Here is a 26,553-nt window from a genome sequence, read left to right on the forward strand (position 1 = left end):
TAAGAGTAACGACTCTGAAAACGTGCATTTCCATCCACGTTGATGTTTCTGTAGGCTAGTGCTACGGCATGGCGCCTGTGAATGCTAGTACGGAACTCTTGCCGTGAAGTTCAAGTACGGCTTCACATTGTACTTGTGTGGTACGGCGTCTCACAGTTGCACTTGCGTTACGGCACGTGTGCCGTCGCTTACAACTACAGCTTCAGTAGCGTTTTTTCGTTTGATGGATACATACCGGCATCAAGAGTACCGCTAACTCTTGATGCCGGTATGTATCCATCAAACAAAAAAACTCTATTGAAGCTGTAGTTGTAAGCGACGGCACACGTGCCGTAACGCAAGTGCAACTGTGAGAAGCCGTACCACACAAGTACAATGTGAAGCCGTACTTGAACTTCACGGCAAGAGTTCCGTACTAGCATTCACAGGCGCCATGCCGTAGCACTAGCCTACAGAAACATCAACGTGGATGGAAATGCACGTTTTCAGAGTCGTTACTCTTAGTTACGTCATGTTCTGGTATCAAAAGTTAACTGTTGTTGTTACCACAAATGTCATATGGAGAAAAACACAAAAACAATATTATATACATTAATTTAACAGTGGATCTAGCAGCAGTGCGCGGGAGGAGTCTGAGGCTGGCTGCTGCTCCTCACGAACGCGACGACCGCCTCGTTGACGCTGACGCGTTCGCCGGTCGGCTCGTCCTTGAGCAGCTCCACGACGGCAGGCTCCACACCGCACGCCGCCTTCACCACCTGCCGGCAGGAGTAGCGATTCCCCAGAGCACAAGATAAGCAAGTATTGGGCAGGCCCTGGCACGAATCGGACTTGTGACTTGGACAAACAAGCAAAGCATCTCCCGTCATGGAGGTTCCCGGCAGAACACTACACCAGGGCTGTCAGTTCCAGTTCTTTCTGGTGGGAAATGCCTGCATGCATCCACGAATTCACAAGTACTTGTAGGAAAAATTCCCATCCAACTCGTACATGGTCACTAAGGAGAGGGGCTACAAGTATTTTTTTTTCTACTAAGTGGCGAGCTTCTTAGACTCACGCTTTGACGACAATGCCTGGGCTCACATGTGGGTCGTTGAAAGGATAGCAATTAATCGCAACCACTTCCAACTGCATTTGCTGGGCACCGGTGAAGCCAGGAGGCTGGAGAAACAGTTATGACCATTTTAGTTTCAGGTGATGTGCACGCAACAAGAATGAATGGCAAAGCATGCAGCCAGCATGTGATTCAAGAAGGTTGGCTTGATGCTTCAAGACAAACATGACTATAAGCACTGAAACCTCACCAGTGCAACCCGCTGTGCCGCATTAATAAGCAATGCTTTAAAATGTCAGCTGCAATCCTAACAAAAGAACTTGGGCCATCTCCCCTAACGTGAAACCAGGGAAGCACGCAATGTATATAAGTGTATTCAAAGATTGTAAGTCTCTCTTTTGCCGCACGGCGCGCGCTGATTGGACGCCGGAGAAGCACCGGTGGGAAGAGAAATCGCGCGCTTGCTGAGTCGGTGGCACCCTCTCTTGCGGTGAACCGGATATAAGTAATTTGCATGCACGGTCTGCCCCAATCTGGGGTAGTGGCAGGGGTCAACGCGAGCGCAGTGTAAGCTCGTCCTCGGTGATCAACGATGCCCCGGCCGGCACCAGGTAATTATGTCTTTTATAGCTTCGACCGACCACCCGACGGGATCAGTTTAAGAGTCGACAGCCGGTGGATATTTGAGTGTAACAAATTATAACCCATCTACAAACAGTTTCTGCTTGGGCTTCGCGATTGCTGAAGCGGACAGCGAGCGTTCCACAAATTTTTAAACCTTTTTAGTTTATTTTGAACCGGTGTTATCCATTATACACTTTTCTTTTAGTATACCTTACGTTCTAGCGCGAGGTGTCAGAAAACGAGTGCCCCGTTGTTTTAGTAGTGTGAGACGACGACGACAGGAGAAGCCGACAGCACGAGCCACTTAAGGGGACCCCGAAAACAAAACGTAATGTGCCAGAATGATGACATACCTGCGGTGTCGTTATTTCATAACGTTGACATAATTGTGCCATGATTGTATTTGTCTCCCCGTTACACTTCCACATGGCAGTTTAAGAGTTCTCTTTTCAGTTAACATTTACAAGTCCCTTTTGGAGCGCAGTACTGTGTGCAACGTGGGAATAAAACTGTTTCGCAGGCGGTCCACTTGCATGGGTAGCCCGCAGGGGAGCCTTTTTAACGCGTGAGCATCGCTGAAGGCCCAGGCGGCGAAAAACGCGCCGTTTCTGCGTCGGCGTGACCACAAAAGTAACCCAAGGAGTGTAGGCGAAATAATCCCATTGTCTGTAAACAAGGGCACGCACCGGCTCCGAAAGCGGGTATGTCGCGCCAGACATCCCAATTGGTTGCTGACGCGGGTATGCGCGGTCTGGCCCCATTGACTGGCGCGCAAGATGTGGCCGAACAAGGAAGGGCCATGAATGATTAGGTATTGTGAGCATCTGGCGAACTTTTTTTCTCTGTACGCTAATTATCATCACCGCACAGCCGCAACTAGTCACCTTCATGTTCGTCACGATCATCATCAGAGTGCTCGATTCATTCTGGCTTCATGACGGTCGTTCACCGACTAAACGCGGTGTACCAAGCCTCCTTATCTTGCCTCTCGGCATGCATAAATATTTACGGGGAAAGAAGTGGACAGTGGCCTACGAAAATAGATAGAAATGACGGGCGAACTGCTGGCTGAGCAGAGGGAGGGGTACATGCGGGTTTGCCACGGTCCAACGTTTATCCTAACGTCATGCGTTGAAGTCTAACCCTGTCAATCGGTACCTGCAGGTAAAGTGAAGATTTTGACGCACTTGGTACTACATCATTAAGCTGAACTAAAAGATTACCTAATGCTAAGCCTGAACATAGGCCTGAGAAGGGTGGTCGGCCAAGGCTGCTAGTGATGATAACGAATAAAAAGAAAAGACGCAAGGCAAAAAAAATGGTAACGACGAAAATATGCCCTGTTTGAGCTCTTGCGTGTTTCCGGTTATCATACACTTAGCAACGCTAAACTCAGGAGAACAAACTTGGTGACACTAAAGTCCACGACATAACTTGGTTACGTAACTTAGAAAAGAAATAATGCTCCTACATCTTCTCAAGATAAAGCTTAAATGCCCCCATAGTTTTTATGTATTTTTCTGTTCTCGTTTGTAGGAGTACGTTTTTCCTTTTGTAGCTTCAATAGAGAATTTTAGCATAGCGGAAGCGTACAGTACGCCAGGGTCGGCGTGTAGTTGGACCAAAGGCATGCGCGTGCGGGGACGGCCAGGAGGGCCACCCCTCAATGAACTAATGCGCGGGATCGGCTAGGCGGGCCTCTCATCCCCGCGGAACAAATGCGCACATGCCCAGTCGGGTTCCGGTACCGGCTGACCGTAGCGTATTGTAGGCTCGCCGCTATGCTAAAACTTCCTAAGGATTTGCTATGGCGCCCACGGGCGAAAGCTGACGGCGCACCTTTCTCATGCTGCGCGAACCTACTAAAGCGACGGACACGTGTCCATCCGAGTAGGGTCCCTAGAAATATTTGCTAGTCTGCCGTCCCTGCGCCTTCTCTACGGGGAGGCGTGTCCGCGCCGCTGATGCACACAGCGCTGCGCAGAGGGCGCTGCGAGCAATCGGAGCGCTGGAGCGGTCGGAGCGAGAGCGGCCATAGAGCGGCCGCTGGCTGGCCAGTGCCGCGCGCTACTCCGCGGAGAGCGGGCGCGCATCGGGATTTGTCGGGCAGATAGAGCGGTGAAATCCAATGGCTCGAGGTACATCAGCTCACAATTGAAGCTGTGAGAGAACTACAGTGGAACCCCGATAATGCGACTTTCAAGGGCCCGCGACAAAGTGTCGTATGACCGGGGTGTCGTACGACCGGGGTGCGGATAAATGCCGGCCTAGTAGACGGTATCACGCGACAGGTGGGCTGAGAACTTATGTAAACTTTTTTAGATGCGACGCTGAGAGGAGCATCTCTTGCCGGCGGCCCTGTCCTTCCTGCGTCGTCGTCGTCGTCCGTGTCCACACAGCTGCGTCTCTCCTCCGCTCACCCCCTCTCCTCTCTCCGATAGCGAATACTCTCGCCCAACATCTGCGGGCGCGTGGCGCAGCGCACTCACTCCGCCGGTGGGCGGCGCTGCGCGCGTCGCAAGCGCGCTGTGCGCATGTGCAGAGCCCTCTATTTCCGCGGTCTCCTCTCCTTCGGGCGCGCTGCGCATATAAAGGGGTATTCACACGAGAGAGAAATCCGACGTTTCGCTCCTAGGAGTGCGCACCACGTGACCCCTACGTCACGGTTTCTCTCCGGCGCACCGCCTCCGATGGGAGATCGGAGCTTCTGCTCCCGAGCTACAAACCCTCCGACGCTCCGCGGCGGAGGCGGCGGGATTTCGTCTGCTCATCGGGCCGCTGGCCGTGACTGAAGTTCTAGAGCGGTTGCAGGCACTTTATTTTTATCGCTTCTTAATACATTGGACGCGAAAATGCGTGGCGCACATGACAGGCGCACTGAGGGAGCCGCGTATACCACCAGCACGGGCGCTTGGCGAGCGGCGGCCGCGGCTGCGAAGTGGCGCAGGCCGACGCCGGTAGCTCGAGCAACAGCTTGTTATTGCTCCCCAAGGCGCAAACAAAGCTGCGTATACGAGAAATGGGGTAATGATGTGATGGAAAGTTGCTTTAAAAATCGTCACCTGAGCCGCTTGCCAGAGCGGCGATCCAATATTCGCCGCAGTGTTAAGCCTAACATCAGTATGCGGGCCTGTAGGTGGGCCGGTCGGCTGCTACTACGTCGCGCGCCGTTCTCTCCGCGCGGCAGCACCTGCATCGCGTCGACGACCAATTTTTGGTCGGTTGACAAGATCAGTACGTATGCGCTTAACAGAAATTGCCGCCGTCGCGGAATCGGCGGTGCTACGGCAGCTATGCTTTCGAGATAGGCGGCTGCAAACAGTGATGTCCGTCCGAAAGTCGCATCCTCCGTGTGAGCGAAGGAGCTAGCCGAGCGGAGGTCCGCCTGCGGTGACGTCACGACCTCCCTCAGATTTCTCCGCTGAAACGCTCCGTCGTGTGAATACCCCTTAAGCGGAGTGCCGCGCTCCGGCCAGTTTCTCAGTCGACGGTCGTCCGCGCTACGCTTGCTCTCTCTCTCTCTCTCTCTCTCTCTCTCTCTCTCATTACCCGACGATTGCTCACGCAATTCGAGTAATCGACCCAACGGAAACGCACAATGGAACCCCCTTCAGCGTCGCATCACACCAGGGTTCCCGCGAGGGGAGGTGGGCGTAATTTTAGTTAGCACGTTCTCGCGTGATTTGCGAACCTTTAGATGAACTCCCAAGTGAAAAAAGAAACGCCTATATTGTGCCCCCTTCCCCTCCACGTTGTCCGAGCTTGCACGAGTGAGATAAGGCCCACATGATCGAGCGGATTGAGTGGGGAAAATGCGTCTGTTCAGCGAGTGGTCTGGCCCGCATGCGGACCTTTGCACATTAAGCAGCGTCAAATGACGGTTCAGAATAAAGAAAGGTCGGGACAAGGCGGCGAAGCGGTGGAAAATATGGGGAAAACGCATGTTGGTCCGCCACGGGTCCGTTCCAGGGTCCATAGTATGAAGCGGACCGCATGCTCCCGAGCCTCATATTATCGGGGTTTTTAATGCATTGTTTCTATGGGGAGTTTTCCGGTACCACTACAATCCGTCGTATGAAGCGGGCCGTCGTAAGTCCGGGGAACATATCAGCGGGGTTCCGATGTACTGTAAGACCTTTTAATTTAGCAGCCCGAATTTTTCGCGAATCGGGCAACGGAGCCTTTTTGCGGCCGGTCACCTTCGCGAGTGAGACCTATGGGTGAAACCACAGCAACAAGAGTAGCCGTTTCGCTACCGCCGCTGGAACCATTGTTTTGTTCAATGTTGAGACAGTGAGATCACGTTCAAAGCGAGCGCGGTGGCGCCAGACGCAGTGGTGGTTCTAATTAATCGGGAAAACTATTGGGTTATCCCCGAACGTCATGCATTGAAGGTGGTATGAACGGCATGCAGCCGGCCAGGATAGTTCGCGAAACAGAAAAAAAGCTGTAGTGAAATGCTCCCCCCCCCCCCCCAAAAAAAAACCCCGTTCCTAAATACTTAGGGCCGAGCACCCCCCTCGCCCCTTCCCATTCCGGCCCCCCTTTTGCGTGGGCGGACCGCGGGGTTTCGGGGGGGGGGGGGGGGGGTGTGGACGGGTAAAGCAAGAATATGGTCATTGGATTAAATAAGCTTCAAGAACTTAATTTCAAATTGCCGTAAATAAAATGATTGGCCATAACACAAATATTCTCCCTTGTTGCTTTCCCCGCGTGCGCCTCGCGATTCACTTCGACTATGCAGGCGATCAAAAAAAAAAAAAAGAAATCCCTGTGCAATGAAGAACATTGCCAGCGCAGTTACCGTTTTGTAGCTTGATTCTATTAAAAATAAGATTCGCGTGTCCCTCAATCAAGTTAGCGAATTTTCTAAATCTCGGAATTCACAAAAATTACAGGCGCACGAAATAAAAGGTTTGATACTACACCAGTTTCTGCCTGTTAACTGAAAGTGCCAAAAACATCGTATGCATGCGTGCACACGTAATATTTTTATTCAGATATTTTTCAGAACGTAATATTTTTATTCAGATACGTTTAACAGATATTCCCAACTGAGGAGGCAGCGAAGACGTGCGATGGGGCCTAATTAATGAACGATGCGAATTGGTCAGATCTCGTTCAAGCTTAAAATTGACTCGCAAACGAAAAAGTCAGGACGGCTCCAGAAGGCCACAAAAGAATTTGCGGAGCGCCCACACACCACACAAATATTTTAACGCGTTTACATATCCATGGCAGTGTACGTAGGTAACAAGTCGAAATTCCGCGTAATGTCCAGCTCGCAAAAGATGCCGTGCCGACAGTGTTTCCGATGTCCCCTGGTATGTATGGAAATCTTCTGCACGGAAGAGAATATGGAGGATAGAGCGCAGCGACACGATTTCGTGGTTTGGCTCGATCGTGGGAAGAAATTTATAATGTAGACAGAAAGAGAGGACGAAAACGCACAGTTAAAATAGGCTGAAACCGCCCAGACCTACAAAGGCAGCACGGCTATAGTGCAGTATATTCTAGGCACTATAGCACGGCGGAGCGCCGTCCGCCGCTCTGCTCCCCGCGCCGGCGGCCGCGCTCCGATTGCCTGCAGCGCCGTCGCCACATGCATCACGGAGGAGCCCCGTTCGCGGCCGGCGGACGGCGGACTAGCAAATCTTTCTAGGGACCATAATCCGAGCAATCCGGTTTCCAACGTGGCGCGTCAAAATCCAGAGTCTCTCAAAAACCCGTCTGCACCCCCTGCCGTTTTCAAGCGGCACTCGAATTATAACTGATAAATTGTAGTGGGTGCAATTATTCCTCGTACCAAACACTTACACGTGGAAGAGAAGGCGTAGCGTATAGCGCACACTGCCCGCTGCACTAAAACACTCCATTCGCGGGGTTCAGTCAGACTTCGTCTAATTAAACCTAGAAATGTAGTTATGTTAGGCAACAGGGCATTACGCGCTGTTAGTAATGAAACGTTGGATGTGGTGGCGCATTGGATGTACTGGCCGAAATTGGATGTAATGACACAGCGTTGGACGAAGTTGCTCGATGGATGTAATGGCACGGATGTAATGACACGCTGGATGTAATGGCACGTTGGATGTAATGGCACGTTGGATGTGGTGGCACTTTGGATGTAACGGCACAAAATTGGATGTTTCTGCTCGTTGGATGTGATGGCACGATTAATGTGTTGCGCCCAAGCGCAAAAGGTGCCAGGGCCTTTCGGTTCCACTTGCCGGGAGGGGAGAAAGTTGAAAGTTCATTGCGACAACATGTACAGGAATGGCTATACAGTTGTCGAGGGGGATGGTCAAAAAGGCTACAGGGAAAAAATGCCTGACAAGGTGACATCCCCCTCCCCCCCCCCCCTCCCGCTTCGGCACGAGAAGGGAATGCCCTTTCAGGACCCCTTTCACGGCGAGTTAGGCGCCCTCAGTGGTTGCACTGTTGACAACAATGTAGCTTCTACAGCGCTGCATCTAGCTTGTGGTATGAACTAGTGTCTGACACTAGTATGAACTATAGATATTTTCGGCTGCGCACTCGCGATTTCCGCGTGCAGAGTTAACTAACTGGCGGCGGCAGCGAGTAATGGCGCGGGGCGCGGAAGCGTCGTTGATGACGTATGCCAAAAGTTGCATTCAGGCACGCCGAAACGGAGCGGAGCAGAGGGGGTGCGCGTCGCCCGCTCCCGCGGACCATGTCTTCTGCGCCTCTTTCACAACCCCACTGCGCATGCGCAATCCCCTAGCGGCCAAGTTCCTAAGCAGTCCGGCAGGGGCATCAGACGACATTCCCCATAGCTCACGCATGTGCGCGAAGGGGTCGTGGTTGTATTTACATCGTTTAATTATTGTTTTTGTGCTCGTTGTGCGCGGAACAATGCCCACAACTTGTGCTGCGTTCCGCCGTAACTCCGAGTGCCGAAAAGAGAACGGTGTCGGCTTTATCGCTTCCCGTTAGGCCGCACGCGATCGGCTACGGCCGCTGCCATGGATGAAGGCCGTCCGTCGCAAAAGTAAAGATGGTCGTCCATGGGAGCCGAGTAATGCGTCCAGGTTATGGGGGAAACACTTGGTTTCTGGTAAGTACCTTACTACAAAAAAAAAAAAAACATAATGGCATTTATTCCCGTACTTAGATTTCATTCTTTTTTCCGGACAAGCTCTCCGTCGCTTTTACCGTGACACCCGGACTATGTATATACCGTCGGTGTTTGCGCACACGTCAGGAACCGAGACCGCCGGAGCAGTGCGCTTGACCGCTTTCTGCACCAGCAATAGCGGTCGGTGAAAATTACCCTACCTTCCCGCCAGGGGAACCCTGTGGAGATGCGACGCCACAGCGAGCATCGGCTGCTCGCTTAAACCGTTTGCGTTCGGTATCACGTTTACAAAGTTCGGAATCGGTTGATTGATTGATTGTGTGGTTTAACGCGCCGACGCAACGCAGGCGATGAGGCGCGCCGTAGTGGAGGGCTCCGGATTAATTTTGACCACCTGGGGATCTTTAACGTGCGCCGAAATCTCGTACACACGGGCGTTTTTGCTTTTCGCCTCCATCAGAAAAGCGGCCGCCGCGGCCGGGAATCGAACCCGTGACCTCGTGCTCAGCAGCGCAACGTCTTAGCCACTGAGCCACCGCGGCGGGTAAGTTCGGAATCGGCTGCTCGCTTCAATCGTTTGCGTTCAGCATCACGTTCACGCCGCTTCGCAGCCTTGTCTTCAGTGGTGCTAGCCTTCCTGTTATCACAGTGATCGGTGCTTGTTACGGTTGCGCGGGCGATAGCAGAATTGTTAGGCTCCATTCGACGCATCGATGGAAATCGGAACGCCGGTGCTGGAACGACCGCGGCTATGACGCAACGTGGCGCGGCTATGACGCAACACAATCCAACACAATCCACTTTAATCCAATCCAATCCAAATTCAATCCAATCCAAGCCAATCGAATCCAATCCAATGCCCCTCGCGAGAGAGTGTTCGCTATCGGAGAGGAGAGGGGGTGAGCGGCGGAGAGCGCAGCTGGCGCGGCGAGGAGAATGGCGTAGGGGCGGACCATTGAGAAACTCTATGGGGCGGACAACGCCGACGACGACGACGACGCCGGAGGGACAAGGCGAGTGAATCAGATGCTCTGCATCTAAAACCTTCGTCTGCTCCTCGCCGTAATGTGGGATTGCCGTTCATACAACGAGAACGCAGCCGGAGAAGAAACGCCGGCGAACCCTGCCACTTGAACTTCAGCTAGGCACGCTAGGTGGCACCACACCGCAATGAATTGTTTCCCGCTACAAAGCGGAAACCAATCGCGATCATCATCATCAGCAGCGGCGGATTCCGCCAAACGACGGTGGGGAGCAGTTTCCGAAACACCGCAGAAAACCGGATCTCAATGACGCACATGCGTCTCCATGGCGGTACCCGCTCCGGAAACCGCTCCCCGCCACCGTTTGACCACAGGGTGCGCGGGCAGGGGGCGCCGCGTCTTCGGGAAAAGAGGCATGCAAATCGATGCGTCAGAGCATGTTTCCCGCCCGCAACATCACCATGACGTTCGCGCGCCGCGCTGCCATTGGCCCCACGCGGCAGACGCGCGCCGTGGGGGAACAATATCATACCACAAGCTACCTACTTTGGAGACTACATTGTTGTCAACAGTCCACGTACTGCGGGCGCCCAACCCACCGGAATCGTCCCACTACGGGAAGCGATAAAAGGCGAGAAAGAAGCGACAAAAGGCGCCGAGGTTTTGGGGTTCCACCTGCCAAGAGGGGAGAGGGAAATTTCCCTTCCGGGCCCCTTCTAGGTGAGTTGGTTCTATTTCATTACGGCACACAGTCGCGTTACGGCGAAGAGTGCATTACGGCTGAGCATCGCAACACGGGGGAGAGTCTCACTACAGCGAAAAGTGCATAACGGCTGAGCGTCGCAACACGGCGGAGAGTGCGTTACGGCCGAACGTCGCCACACGGCGGACAGTCTCACTACGGCGAAAAGTGCGTTACGACTGAACGTCGCAACACAGGGGAAGGGGGACAGTTTCAGTTGTTCAGCCGTTCAAATGATCTGCAGCTAGTTTCATGCAACACTGACAGAGCTGTGCGTTACGTGTACGAGCCTGCACATATACGTTGACGCGTATTTCCCGCATGTTCATTGTTTTCGGGCACTTGTCTGATTTCGTTGTGTGTTAATTGATATCTTTCAAGCATATATATTCTACGTATTTGTATTACAATAATGTTCGCTATGCCATCAACAATAAACCCGCGCCCAATATCCCTTAGTTGTGTTCAGTATATTTAGATTGCTATTGTGAAATATACACCTTGTGGCAACCAGAAAAATGTGTAGCGAGTCCGGCGCTATTGTGCGGTACACAGGCTAGAACCATCCCAGTTCTCTCCTCCGGCGCAAAAAAAAAGCCTTATAATGGTAGAATAAGTGGTATCAAAATCAATTTGGAGGGAATAAAGTCAACAGAACACGAGGGGACTATAGCTATCTTTAACCTTGTCTTTAGCCTTGTATTTAAAACAGTCTCTGAAAGCCCTGTTTTCACTAGGCGTGCGCTGGCGACTACTATGCATACAGATGTCACTGAAAAAGAAAAAGAACAGGTGGCCTTAGCCAAAAATTGGAAGCTTGTGGGCTGAAAACCTGTGACATGTTCAGATGGAAAGAGGGAAGAGATGAAGACGAACCAACCGGCCGTACGGGGACTAGCTTTGTAACTCACTTCTTTTTCTTTAGTTCGTATTGAGTAAGCCGTTGAGAACAGCAGGGCAAGAATTGGTAACCTACCATAAATAAACACCGTGCCGTTAAGGAAGCCGAAATGCAGAAATTAGAGTTATAGCAGATCGGAAAAACGGTTCCGGTACGGTACACGGTACCCGTTACCGGCCCGTACCGGGAAGGCTAGTTTTAAGAGTTATAGCAGACCGTAACTACCGTCCATGCTACCGTGACTGGGAGCGACTTGTGTTGTACGTCGTAAGGCAATTTTTCGTGAGTCTGTGGCGTTTCCTGTGCTGAAAGCATGTTTTCAGATCTCAAAAGCGCTAAAGACAGTATTAGGGAAAAAAAAAAAAAAAAAAAAAACATCCAACGCCCCTACGGAGATTCGAACTGCGACTGCGTGAACATGAAGCGGGCATTTTATCTGCGACTGCGTGAACATGAAGCGGGCGTGAACGTGAAGCGGGCACCGACATCTATAATTACCACCTCATTCTGAGTCCCCCTGGGCACATAACCTCTCGGTAGAGGTACTTCACGTACATCTAATCGCGTAATTAAAAAAAAAACTGTCGACTTAACTTGATCCCTCTGTATCTTTCCCGCATTTTCATTGTTTTCGGGCACTTGTTTTATTTTTTTGCGTCTTTCGCGAATGTTGCATGAAACTAACTGCAGTGCATTTGAACGGCTGAAACTGTCCCCCTTCCGCCGTGTTGCGACATTCAGCCGTAACGCACCTTTCGCCGTATTGAGACTCTCCGCCGCGTTGCGGCACTCAGCCGTAACGCACTTTTCGCCGGAGTGAGACTCTTCGTCGTGTTGCCAAGCTCAGCCGTAATGCACTCTTCGCCGTAACGCGACTGTCCGCCCTAGTGGGACGATGCCGTTGGACCGTGCACCCCTAACTTCGGTGTGGTTAAACGCGCTCGGTGTGCGGGCGGAGTGGCCGATCCGGGAGTCTTCTCCCACCCAGACCGATTCCCGAAGCGCAGACGCGCCCACGAAGCCGTCCCTTTCCGCTGATGTGCTTCGACCATGAACGTGGTGCGGCACTTCCAAGTGGACGCTCTGTACTTCGCACGTCGAGTGTCCGTGGTTTCGGCGCACGTCGAGCAGAAGAAATCATCGGCCCACAATCAATTAGTGAATGATTCGTCTTTGATGATAGCTTTCTACCACAGCAGCGCAGAAAGTTCGAGCTTCTAATTTAACAATGCAAGACATGCTTTATGACGGCAACGTATAACCAAAGCACATTTATGATCATTGCGCTTCCTTATATTGCTTTGAGAGAGACGCGCTCCAAGGCATCGATGCACGTGGCCACGGCGCTGCATGGTGCATATCCGCCGTGTGTAACTACATCTGCGAGCACTGACATATCACCAAGCGCCTACCATTCCTCGACTGTGGCCACGTGTATGGATATGTTGGCGGAGTTCTTAACGCGTCTGATGCCGTCAGCGTTGTGTTGCGTTCGTAGGTAACGCGACGCATGCACTAAGAGGTAGTTTCTACGTTGATGAATTACAGGGGTGGACTTGAACTCCCGGATAATTCCAGGAATGGGAAAGATCAAAATTTTGGCATTCCGTGGAATAAAAGGAATAGAATTGTGGAAAGCTTTAATTCCTCGGAGTTGAATTGGAAAGGAGTGGGGCTTCCTATTCCGCAACACTGCAAAACACTACTCTTTGAGCTTGGAAGCCAGGCACCAATAAAAACACAAACATGCAAGGAATGTAAGCACAAACACCAGCTTATCACGCAAATGGAAGATTCCTTCCTACCGTTATAAGCGGTGTCGGTTTTTGCATTTTTCTGCTATGGTCACCGCCACCAATTTTCCCCAGTTGCTATCACTACAAGGGACGAGCCCAAATTAACTACAAATCGTTGCGTGTCGACTTGTCTAGGGGAGCAGAGGTTGCTTGTGGGAATAAAGCACAGGCCCATCAACAACCACTGTTCCGGTCTCGCACGCAGCGAATGCCGAGGGTAATCTCAAGCCCTCCGGAATCCTCCCCACACCAAATGCCTGTTGGCTGGCATGCCCTCTGTAGAAGCGCTGTTCCTCCAGCCTGCTTACCTCGACGAGCAGGCGGCTGTGTTTGACCTGGTTCCAAAGCTCGTCTCGGGCGGCCGGAGTGATGGTGACTCCCTCGTCCGCCGACAATCCCCTCAGCCTGCAGATGACGGCCTGCGGCAACAGAACATAACGTCACCTTCCAACTCGGCACTCAGTCAGGGGAAGGTAATAGCCTGGAAGAAAATATGCTGGAATGTATGTGTGTGTGTGTGTGTGGGGGGGGGGGGGGTCGTACAACACCCAAGGGTAAAGCGGCGTGATCGTGGAATGGGCGTCGAGATACAGCCGTCATCTCTGCCGCATAAATCCAAGTCAGAACTGCAGCGATGCTCCAAGCCTTCTTGCAAGCATTCTGCTTGCAGGCTTACTCGTCCGGCTCCAGCAGCTTGTGCCACCGGCCGTGCTGCATCAATACTGCGCCTCGCTTGCACTGCACCATGCTCCGGTTGGCAGAGTTAGATTTCTCTGGCTCAACTACTTCTCACTAGGTTACTTCGTGTCACACTGTCATTTCCTTTTTAAAGACGATAGCCTTTTTGGTGCTACTTGGACGCGGAAATTGTGGTCTGTCTGTCTGTCCGTCTGCCTGTCAGTCCCTCGATTCAGCCGGCCCGCCAAAAGTTGGCGCAGATGTTGAACAAGACGTTTAAAATGCAACGCCATTCCTAAACTTCTTATTCTCGTTGGAATGTCGAAATTGTCGAAATACTTGTCGAAATTGTTGAGCAAAAACAAAACATTACGCACACCTCAGGCACAAAGCAATCCATACGAAACATTTGCAGTGTTCCTTTATGAAATAAATGCATGGATGATTGAAGTTTGAGAGAGCAAACTCTCCGGCTGCTGTATAAAAATTTACCGTAGAAAAAAATGGATGCCGCTTAGCTCCGCTAACCTCGGATATGCAAAGCAAAAGCTGGTTGAGGCTTGGTTTCGCTTGGTTAACTATTGCCGAGCACGCCTCAAAGCCGTTCGGTTCCGTGCAACGCTCACAGAAGGAGGCAGGGCGAACGCGGCGTTCATTCATGGCGAACGCACCGTTCCTCTTCGCCGGGCGCGAGACGAGTCACGTTGCCCGAAACGACCCAGCGCGGCATGCATGGGAGGCTGCTGGTGTGGTTGGCTGCGTCGGCCGCAGCGGCGGTGGCGACCGCTGTCGGTGCCCGCGGGCGCCAACAGCGTGCCCGGCGAATCACACGATGCGTTTCGAGGGGTGTGCCGCCGGGGGGTGTGTCTCCTTGTCAAAAGGTCATTTGCGCATTCTCCGCTGGACGAAAGTAGTAATGCTTTGCTTTGAAAAACGCAACGCCGACTGCACCGCTGCGGTATTGGTGGCGCCACCTGGCAGCGGTTCTGGGCACGCACATCGTGGCCTCCGCGATCTGCTGCTGCTGGTTCGCCATCGGCAGCCCATTGCGGAGGCCACGCGCACATTCATGTGTTTTCCACGGCAATGCCAGGTGTTGCTAGTCTTCGCCGGTGCCTTCCACAGTTCGTATTGCACACGTATTGTACTCAAATCGTACTTAGTATTCAGGGGAAGCAGACGGACTATTGTCTTTAGACGACATTTGGAAGGAAGGTGGCAGATGCGTGGTCAATTTTTTCTTTTACCCCTTTTTAACCTGAAATGCGTCATGGGCCTATCTGAAACCGATACCGTGTCTTGCCGACCTACAGGGAATAAATGCTCGTGGAAGGGGGGCACCAGTGATGCGCGAGCCTCCAGAAGGAGAGCCTGTTAACGCACACAGATAGCGGCGCAGCACCACTATTTAAAGGGACCCTTCATCACTTACTACCGACTACTCGTAATGTGTTTTGGAATAGTCTTGTCCCATCAAAGTGAATTGTCCCACTATCACTGATGCTACGCGCGATAAAAATGGCGCATAATCGTTCCCTCTCAACTCGATGAGGCCTACGTGACGAAAGCTGCGCACTCTCTCCCGGGAAGGGGGCGGCTCGAGTCGTGGCACTCTCTTCGGCTGCCTTCGATATATAAGACAGGAGAGTTCTTTTTTTCCCGCAACGTGGAGGGGGCTGTCTCCGTTCTGGTGCAGCTGATTGATTGTGCGGTTTATTGATTGATTCATTCATTGATTGAGTCATTGATTGTTTCATTGATTGATTCATTGATTCATTGATTGATTCATTGATTGATTCATTGATTGTGTGGTTTATCGATTGATTGATTGCGCGCCGACGCTACACAGGCGATGAGTGAAGGGCTCCGGAATAATCTTGACCACCTGGGGATCTTTGACGTGCGGCGAAATTTCAAAAACACGGGCGTTTTCGCTTTTCGCCTCCACCAGAAAAGCAGCAACCGCGGCCGGGAATCGAACCCGCGTCCTCGTACTCAGCAACAGAACGCCTTAGCCAATGAGCCACCGCGGCGGGTGCTCTGGTGCAACAAAAAACCCGGCACTGCTGCCTGCTCGCAAGCAAGCGTTGAGGCTGGTAGGACGTATTTTAAGCAGTAAACGTTTGTTGTCGAGGGGTTTGGTTGAAAGGGAAGTACTGTATTTAGTTAGTCACTCAAACTCCGCGCGCACGCGAAACAAAAAATAAACGCCAAAACCATTCAAAATGTTCAGGCATAGAATACGGTGCACAGAGCGCGACGATGGCGGATCGTCACAGGAAATGCAAGAAAAAAAGCCGTGAAGTTGACCAGCAACAGGCAATAGGATAGCCACCACTGAAATAGCCTAATTACAGCGGTGCCGATAGTACATAATGAGGGAAATTGAAGAGAGCGCGGTAGGTTTCTCCGAGTCTTTCACCGCTATTGGCGTGCTAACCGCTTCATGCGCGCGTTTAATATTTGACTTAGGTATTACTGGCAGTGTAATCTCGACGTCGCGACGGTTTATTTGCACTGCTCAAAGCGCTGCAGGGTCTTTTTAAGTAAACGACAGCAACCAAAACACAGTTGTGTGTGGTCAGGCTGGCCGACCACTGCGGGGGGATATTGCATGAGCCCGCTCAGTACATATAGTGATACGTTTATAGTTACCACCCCCGAACAACCAGTTAGATCTTCCAGCTCTGTAACTATATATGAAGCCACAGCAGGGTAACCTGATTGTACCTGCCAGCTAATCAGCCCGAGCTTTACCATAGTATTGATCGGTCCTCGTGCCCACACAGGTGTTTGCACCAGTGCAATGTGGAGTGTAACGGTTCTGGACATCTCAAAGCCAGCCAGGGATCGTGACATTCGCGCAAGCTCTTTTTAGTTGAAGGTTCGGCGGAGGATCAACAGGTTGCGCCATTTATGAACACACTTGGAATTAGGATAGCCACCTTTTTTCCTCCATATTTTTCCCTTTTAAATAAATAAATAAATAAATAAATAAATAAATAAATGAGCTGGTAATCTGCTTAATGGCAACTCGGAAAAGCTTTGCATGTTTTCGCTTTCGCATTCCTCGTACAAGTTGTGCCTGGCATTCCTTTAGAAACTCGGTGTAAACTGAGCTCACACGTTTGATCAGAACTGTTCAAAACTGCACACATCGATAAACCACTCTGTAGATAGAGGAAACAGGAAACTACACCAAGCCGACGACTCGGACACCAGAGGCACAGGGTGTCAATGGCGTCAGAGGTCGCCATAAGCAATGGCCACACAGAAGCCACAGCAGAGCTTAAAGTCAGGCCGTGAAAAGCCACCCCTACCTGCATCCAATACCATCCTGCCCTGCTTTAACTCAATCTTGGTAGCAGCAGTGCTATGCAATGACCTAGAAGTTGTTGAACGGCCGGTATCGCCATATTGACAGCATTTGCAGTGGACGTTCCCAGGGCAACGAAGCAGCAACGACTGACTGGCTTGTCGGCAACACGTGTAACAAATTGCGTCACTGCCTTACATGCAGCTATGACTGCAGAACATGCACAATAATGCTCGAAAAATATGAAACATTTTACAGGGCTCGCTTGCCTGCTAAGGTGCCATCTACAACCAGACAGTAGTAGCGGCAGCAGTAGTAGAACTCGATATTCGTGAATAGGGTGCACCCTTTACGGGTCTTTCTTTATGTTATGAATGGGACCTGAAATGAGCTTAACAGCCACGGGTAACCCTAGTTCAAACAGGGTTCATGCTGGTTTATTTGACGGAAATTCACGGGTTTTTAACGTATAATGGGCGATAGAAGAAGTCACAAACACGGCGCCGTGTCTGTGGCTTCTTCGTGTCTTCTTGATCGCGTTGTTAGCGCTGTTACTAGGTTTTGAGGACCACATTGCCGCTTAGAAACCCACCTACGACTCATGTTTACCAGAAGACGAAGGTCCGAAATAATGAGAAATACCCGAAAATGGTACCGTTGTTACAGCCAACATTTAGTTAGACACGGCGGCATAAGTCCCCTTGTCAGAATTATGGCTCCAGCTACACTTTTTTGCTTGCGTAGCATTCTTTGCCAAGTTACCCCGCAGGTGCTTCTGGGAAATAGGTCCAATGAGTCAAGAGTTCCCACAGTCTTGTGACAGCAGAGTCAAAAGGTCCATTGCATCAAAAGGTCCAACGAGCCTTTTTTTTTTTCAGTTGCGACGGCGTTGACATAACAGTGCACGGTGGTGTTTTGGCGCCAAAAAAAAATTGAATTTCATCGAGAAGTGACGGCCACCAGTATGGTTTTATTGAAAGTACCGTGCAATAATCAGCATAATTGGTCTTGGCTTCGAATTATCGGGCCATTTTTTTCACCGAATCGCACCAATAATTGCGGCGACCGCAACACAACATCATGTTAACCGAAAACAGGGTTCGTACAGGATTCAAACACAAGGATTCAAGGATATTCAAGGACTTTCAAGGCCCTGTCAAGGTATTTTCAAAAGTGCAGGGGAGAACATGTACCAAACTGTTCTACTATTCTGCTCGCACACAAAACATTTGCTTCTTTACATTACAAAAAATGACATTGAGAAAAATCTCTTTGGAACAACTCCACCCTTTGGAAGTGGCCAAATTTAGTGCCACCAGGAAAAATATTCAGAGAGCTTTACAAAAAACTTGCCATTATGAACTTTTTCGACCTCTGAAAATGGCGAGGGACATAACTTAATACCTCCTTCTATTGTCATCCCCTAAATGTCTGTTCAACAGTGGGGAGGGGATGCGGTATCTGGTGTTTCCTGCCATCACACGTGTAAAAATAAAACATTCCACCATAGCTTGGGAGCTGATGCACCGTGTTCTCACATTCACAGTCTAGCTTATCTGTGCTCCTTTTGATGTCATTCTGGGATGTCAGCACCGTTCATTTCCGAAACAGTGGGGTATAGCTGGGGCACAAGAGATATGCAAAATGAATAGGAGGACAAGGCAAGGAAGAAAGAATCGAACAGGGGAAGGGACCTATGTTAATTTCCCCTCGTCCAATGCCGGGATTTCATTCTGTACGAGCCCTTGCACAAAGCAGCCTGCCTGTACTCTTAAGCTGGTTTGAAATTGTAAAAGCATGTTTTTGATGGGGAGTGTGCAGGGCCATTGATTGGTTGTGGTGTTTAACGCGCCGACGCAACGCAGGCGATGAGGCGCGCCGTAGTGGAGGGCTCCGGATTAATTTTGACCACCTGGGGATCTTTAACGTGCGCCGAAATCTCGTACACACGGGCGTTTTTGCTTTTCGCCTCCATCAGAAAAGCGGCCGCCGCGGCCGGGAATCGAACCCGCGACCTCGTGCTCAGCAGCGCAACGCCTTAGCCACTGAGCAGTGTGCAGGGCCAGAATGGTAAGCCATAAAAATCAGGTCACATATCCGGGCCTCTTCGTTATTGCCCAAAGAATTCAAAAGTTTTCAAGGAGAAGGAAAAATTCCAGGCTTTCAAGGCCTTTGAAAACTGAATTCTCAACTTCAAGGGTTTTCAAGGACCTGTACGAACCTTGCGAAAATTCTAATTAAACCCCTTTTAATTATCGAGAGTCGATTGTGTCTTGTTTGCGAGCGTATTGAACGGACATAGTCCCGACGAGCCCAGGGAAAACAATATGATATTTATTTGCGATTTAAGCTATTTTCCAGTTCAATATAGTCATGAAATTTGAAAGGGCTGCAGTTTTATTCTAAGGGACAAACATGAGGCTGCCTGTTTCTGGTCCAGGCCACATAACCATTTCCTGGCGTAAAATAACGCAGAATTGCTAACAAGAACATCTGTAATAGATACGATATGCGTGCTTGCCACCTACACGTCAACTCTGTGCGCAGCCTAAGTGCTCGTCTGAATTCGTTTTAGTACCGAAATACCCGCGTCCCGAAATGTCTGTGCACCGAAATGTCTGTGCACCGAAAAGACCGTATACAGAAAAGACCGTATACAGAAACGCCCTGTACCGAAACGTCCTGTACCGAAACGTCCTGTACCGAAACGTCCTGTACCGAAACGTCCTGTACCGGAAAAGACCGGAGCCGGGTTCTCTTGCATTGTTTTCGAGACGCTAATGGAATGTCTTAAAAGCAGCGGCTTCAGGTTCTTGGTATTAAAGCTGCGACTGGTAAAGCTGCGACCCGTGATATCACCTAAGATAAAACTTCCCACGATCGTGTAGCCGCTTCAGTAGTCAGACTTCACTTATCCATTTCGGGGTCTCAGAGGTCAGACTTCATTTATATGTTTCGTGGTCTCTTCAGCAAAACAAGAGTTACAGCCATTTTCTGTAACCATTCTCATCCCGTAGATGTTCACATGTTTACAACAAACGAGAATTCCTCAGCGTTTACCATTTCTCTATGGATTACCTAATTAGAACAAGTAAATGAACTTGTCGTGATAAGTCGGTCAGGCCACACGATAATTTTTCCCGGGATGTCTACTCTGGATTTACACCTACAGCAGTTTCCCGAATAAGTTGGGGCTTTGTCGCAAAACAAAGTAGAAATGCACACGAGCGAGCGACTTACTTCATTGCCCCCTACTCACAAACAAATTTGGTATAATAATTACTTGAATGAAGCAAGACCAGGTGCAGCTTTCCGGCTTAGCCCAGTTCTTTCAGATGTGATTACCCTGAAGTTATTGAGCGCAGTGCAATGACTTTGAACGGCCTGAAAAATCGTCTGTTTTGGTTTCCCGCATTTCCAGCCCGGAGGGCGCGTGTGACATTATCACGGAATGACCTCACCGTTTTGTGCGGACGTCAAAACACTGCAAAGGCCGGAGGAGGCGTTTCGACCGCCCCACCGCCGGAGCTGAGCGGATGAGCTGCCTGAAGGGGTTAGGCCTAGCAATGCAGCGGAAATGCGATGACCGCTTTTAATAAAAGACTTGATGGCGGCTTCTGATGCACTTCTCGGCTTTATTATCGGCTCCTTTCCTGCGTGTGGAACTTTCTTTTGGCAAGAGTGCCTTTCTGGGCAGCGGTTAACCTGTTGTTCTGGCTACGTGTACCGCTTCGTAAACGCGCCAGCGCCCAAAAGCCGCTCGCCCGGCCGCCCGGGAAGTGACGTAACGGTTTCTTACGAGCGTCCGAGGCAGACGGCTACGTCACTTCTTTTCCCTCCGACGGAGTAATCCCACGCTAATGTCCATTTGCTGCGGACCGCTCCGCGTGCTGTTCCGTAGACGCGATAAATCAGATCAAATTGAACTATGTTCCACGCGTCGCAGGACGCTCATATTTCAGCCAGGGTATTCTGTTGAGAAAGGGAGCGAACTGTGTAGTAATATTAACACCGAAAATTGCTGTCAGTACCCCTTTAATGCATTTCGGCCACGTTTGGCCTTTTGTTGCATTGGCCGTTGTTTCCCACAAGCGTGGGTCACGGCACTTACCACTTTGACTTGCGCATGCCTTGATTGCGCTAATTCGTAATCTAGGATGTCCGGTGAGTCTCAGGGAATTCTCCACGCCTTTGGTGGGTTGCCCGCTTCCGCACTGTGACGGCTGGCACCATCTAATATATGCGGATGAGCTCTGGTGCCGCCCGGTCGAGCCGAGACGCTTTAAATGTATAGCGGTCACTGTGAGCCCCCTCCCCCCTCTTCTTACCTCAGCGAGCATCGCGTCGGCGCATATACGCAGGCGGACACGCTAACTGCCACCCGATGCCGGGCTGAGAAGACGCTAACGGGTATTTGCCCAGGGGCTAGGTACGTAGTGCAGTGTAGTGTTTTGTATCGTGGTAGCCCACGTAATAAACCCCTCAACTATGTACGTTATAGCTTCCCTTTAAAGGGACAGACGTATACACGCGGCGCAGGCGAGACACCTGGCTCGTTCGAACCCGTAGTGGGCAGTCTTCGCAGTTCGTTGCTGTGCGAGAGTGATGGGAAAAACAATGGCGCGTTATTCTATTCCTAATAAGGCTATAGAAAGCCCACAGCCTTCATATAACAATTTCCAAATTCAAGGGTTTAAGGACCCGCATGAAACCTGTTGTTGGATCCTGTGCCGAAAAATTCGCTGTTCACACCCTTTCTCGTAAGAACAAGAACATCCTGCAACAAGCACCTGTGCCAAGCTCCAGTGCGCTAGCACCGGTTCAAACCGCCATCAGGTTCACGCATAAAGGGTTCTAAGGAAGAAAAAAAAAGTGGGCACACACCTGGGGCGGAAGGCGAACCGCACGGCTTAGACCATCGATGTTGCGGAACTCCGCGAGGGACGCCTCCGCCATTACGCCGGAATCCACAAGTCCTATCTGGAACTGTTTTAGGAAGAGAGGGGGACGAGGTGCAACAAAGCAAACAATGCCTGCGTTAGTGGAGGCAAAAACAACCTTCGGGGCTGAAGCCTAGAAGAAACACTTAAAGCGTGGCCCGCATGGAGAGAAAGAAGCTTCAGGGAATAAAAATGGCGAATGTTGCCCGGTGGCCCCGGCAACAGCACGCAGTCACTTAATCGGCGAGCTAGCATGGCTAGATGCATGGAGGAAAGCACTGTGTCTTCCGTGGCAGAGGACTTAGGATGTGTGGGGTCTAGGCCAGTGTTGCGGAATTGCCGATCCGGAATTGGAATGACTCCGGAATCATTCCACATTTTCGCGACCCCGGAATGGAATGGGAATGGAATTGCAGCAATATTTGGAGGAATGGAATGGGAATGGAATTAGAAGCCTTTTGCCCGGAATGGAATGGGAATGGAATTACATGTATTTTTCCAAAAACAAAGCGCTTTCCCTTCTACGCGTTGTTGTTTCAAAATATGCAAAAAGACGCAAAAGAACCCACCAGCCCAAGTTCAAACAAAAGGGCGCCCCTCAGGTCTCCCCTTAGGGAGCGGCTATACGGTCTAGGGCTGCACGTTTTCTTTTCTTTTTTTTTTCCTCTTTCGACACCTCGTGGTGGGTTCGTAAGTGAGCACAATAATGGCTTTCTAAGAAAAGGGGCAACGACGTTTCAGGCTGACCACACTACCAGCACATGGCTGCCAGTGAGGGGGTAACGAAAAAAAAAAAACGAGAAGGGGCGCTTTTAACACCGCAGATTAGTCACGAGAATGTGCGCCTGCTACCGTGACATTCATGTGAAAGGTACGGGTGACGGGTCAGTGCGGGAGGGACTGCAGGAGCAGGATATTTTGTGCACGAGTTCTCCGAAAGCCAAACTTTCTCGGGGGCGTGCCTTACTGCCGATTTTAGTTAGACGTACATGCACGAGACATACAGTGACCGAACCCATGTATACACTGATGGCTCGGTAACATCTTCGGGTTCTGCCGGAGCTGTCGTTATACCACGACTGTCACTGTGCAGCAAATTCAAGATAGCCAATCTTACGACATCTACGGCTACAGAACTTACGGCCATCCGTAGCGCTCTTCACACCATCGAGCAAAGTTCGTGCCGCAGATGGGCTATCTTCTGTGATTCGAAGCCTGCACTTCAGTCACTCCAGTCAGCGCTGTGCCGGGGACCTCACGAACAGCTCCTGACAGAAATAAGAATGGTATACGACCGTGCTGCCCAGGCGGGTCATGATGTCACCCTACAGTGGCTTCCTAGCCACTGCGGCATTGTCGGCAACGAAAGTGCGGACGCTGCCGCCCGGCTGGCGCATCAAACAGCGACAACTGTACTCATCCCATTGTCTAGGACGGACGCAGCTAGGGTCCTCCGCATTCTTGCCCGGGAAACAGCTATCTCCCAATGGTCTCCAGAAGATTCCACATGCGCACGCATTGGTGCCTTTGACCCGCACCTGCAACGTCCCCTTCCACTAGGCCTCCCACGGTCTGACGCAACTCTTCTTTGCCGTCTCTGGCTGGGGGTGGCATTCACAAATGCTTACTCGTACTTAACAGGAATGGCAGCAAGGGCGGAGTGCGAAACGTGCGGCACATCGGAGACGATACGCCACGTTTTATGCGAGTGCCCACGCTACTCGGCTGAAAGAAAAAAGCTGTCGTCAGCGCTGAGGAACCTGGACTCTCGGCGGCCATTTTCGGAGGGAAAGATTCTGTGCCACTGGCCTTCTCAGTCATCCGCTCAGAAGGCGACTAAGGAACTATTACGTTTTCTACGGGCGACGAACTTGAACACTAGGCTATAGACTGAGAGCTTCCAGTGTCAATCACTGTCAGTGCCTCAGTGCTGGGCATACGTGTCTGGTCCAACTTTTCCTCTTTTTTTTTCCCTCTCTCTTTTTTGCCCACTTCCCCTTTCCCACGTGCAGGATAGCAAACTGGGCTCTAGCCAGGTTAACTTTCCTGCCTTTCTTCTATATTCTTCCTTCCTTCCTTCCTTAGTTAGCCGCGGCGGCCACAGGAGGACCGCTACTGGAAAAGGGGCCATTCTAATTTATGTCCTTAGACAGCGCTGCTAGGATGTTCGTCGTGATTCTCCGCGTAATAACCCCGGCTCTAAGCCGTTGGTGTCCGTCGTGGGGAACCACGGCTGCGGTATCCTCCCCCCTCTACCACCAACTGCGCCTTGTGATTGTTTACCTCGGCGGCGCCTTCGCCCCGGCCGCAAGCTGTCGCCCCACCCTTCACTTTCTTTTTTGCTTCACTTTTCTTTTTTGCTTCTTTTCTTTTTTGCGAGACGGTAGCGCGATGCTTGTGTTCGCAGCAAGCTTCCGCATATCAGCTTACACGACACCTCACCTCGCGCTCCCCCTTCTCCCCAGGACCTTTTGCATTACTATCTTTTCTGTCTAGACACTCGGACGCATTTGCCCGAAGCAGCGTCGACTAAGGCCTAGAATATTGATTCGGGAATTCAGCCGAATCAGGCCCTGAGAGCCCATGTAATAAGAACTGCGGCCACGGCTGCACCTCCCAGCTCCGACGTGGGGATTCGCGGACGAAGTTTCCAGATGAAATTTCCAAGAACGAGAAGGTCGGTGCTACCACCTTCCCCAGTACGGGATCACCTGGAACCAGATGCCTCTTTGAAAAGTTGTTCACGAGTCGGCTGTTTCCTTGGAGGGTGCCCATGCCGGTTGAAACAGTGAAAACGGGGGCGCGGGTCTTCGTGGCCCGTCTTCAAGGAACTTTGTTGGGTTACGTCCCTGTCTCACTTTCCTGTATAGGGTTGTTAAACTCTTATTTATATTCTTCTCCAAACACTTCCCCCTACTTGCCCACTCTAGCTTGCATTTTTGCTGGTTTTCCAGCTGTACCCCCCCCCCCCCTTCCAAAAAAAAAAACAAAATATCTGCTAGGCTTCTCTCTTTAGAGACAAACCGTCCTGCCTACTTTGAGGAGACCCAAACGAGTTCAAAAAAAAAAAAAAACAAAACATCACAACTCTTAAAAACATGCTGACCATGTAAATACTGTAATAACTACCGGGAGAACTGCCCCTGTGGGAATTACTAGGGTACTTGCACCGCACGAGATATGCCACAAAGGCATTATCTCTTGGGGAACAAGCCCACTCGTCACAAGCCCACTCGTCACCGGAAAACTCGTCATGGGCCAACTCGTAACATCGGAAAACTCGTCACACTCGTCGCCCTTTGGTACAGTGCCATCACGTGATAGGAACTCTCGTGCAAGGGGTCTTTTCGTCGCATTGTTTTCGTTACACCGCGGCCGTGTGAACAAAAGCCTAGAAGCCCTGACCGGAAATTGGCGTTGTAAGCCGGTCTGAGGCTGGTTTCTACAATGGTAAATTCGTTACGGCTGTTTGGGGGGGCCGTGTAGAGGTCTGTGTGACCAGGAGGTGTGCATAAAGAGGTGTTTTTTTTCTTTGTGGGGAAGGAGGGAAAGGGAGGAGGAGTTGAAGTAGTCAGCGCGACCTGCACTTCTTCAAGTGCTGATCGTCATAGGTGTTGAGGTGGTGCTCGTCCGCATTTTCGCGCGTATAACCTGCCCTTGCATACAAACCGCACCCCTAATTTCAGTCTGCGAATAAAAAAAAAAGAATTGGCGAAGCTTGCACTAACTCGCGCAAGGCTTGAACCATAGCTAAGCTGTAGGATTTCTTTACATGTAAACACTGAAGGACACACCACCAGGCATTGGTATATGTTTGAAATTGTTTATTTGTTATTTGATTGATTGTAGGGTTTAACGCACCGACGCTGAACAGGTGATGAGGCGCCCCGTATACGTGGAGGGCTCCGAATTCATTTTAACCACTTGGGGGCGTGCGCCGAAATATCTAACACACCGGCGTTTTTGCTTTTCGCCTCCATCAGAAAAGCGGCCGCCGCGGCCGGGAATCGAACCCGCTTCCTTGGGCTCAACAGCACAACGTCATATTCATCGATCCACCGCGGGGGGTAATGGTTTGTTAACACGTTCCGTTGTCACTTTTTGCGGTGGTAGTAGTAGTAGTCATCGTCGGACAGCACCCCCCCCCCCCAGCTCGTACGCAAATACCAAGATGTCAACGATCGCATCGCAAGAATCCTGGCTGATCACGACAGCGGAGCCCCAGTCAACACGCTTCGGAATATTGCCCGCAACACCTGCTTCTGAACTGATGCAGTGAACAACGTCGGAAACCAGCGTTGAAGACGCCTACACAACGAGACAGCGAGACAACGTACAAATAGTGCAATAGTACAAAGCGAGTGCAATAAACATTTTTTTTGTTTCATGTACAACCTGTTAACTGCGTCATTTAGAACAA

The 26,553-nt window shown here is 50.9% G+C and overlaps 1 protein-coding gene across 1 annotated transcript; it reads right to left on the bottom strand.

Annotated features, from left to right (window-relative positions):
- Nucleotides 1-517: 517 nt before the first annotated feature.
- LOC144167455 (uncharacterized) lies at nucleotides 518-22,175 on the bottom strand. Its single transcript, XM_077696714.1, has 3 exons — nucleotides 22,078-22,175; nucleotides 13,508-13,618; nucleotides 518-758 (listed from the first exon to the last, which is right to left on the bottom strand). The coding sequence occupies exons 1-3, from the start codon at nucleotides 22,147-22,149 to the stop codon at nucleotides 609-611; spliced, it is 333 nt and encodes a 110-aa protein (XP_077552840.1). The 5' UTR covers nucleotides 22,150-22,175; the 3' UTR covers nucleotides 518-608.
- Nucleotides 22,176-26,553: the final 4,378 nt, after the last annotated feature.

This window comes from Haemaphysalis longicornis, unplaced genomic scaffold, assembly GCF_048455015.1.
Source record: "Haemaphysalis longicornis isolate Haplotype H1 unplaced genomic scaffold, Haemaphysalis longicornis Haplotype H1 scaffold_2, whole genome shotgun sequence".
Classification (NCBI taxonomy): Eukaryota; Metazoa; Arthropoda; class Arachnida; order Ixodida; family Ixodidae; genus Haemaphysalis; species Haemaphysalis longicornis.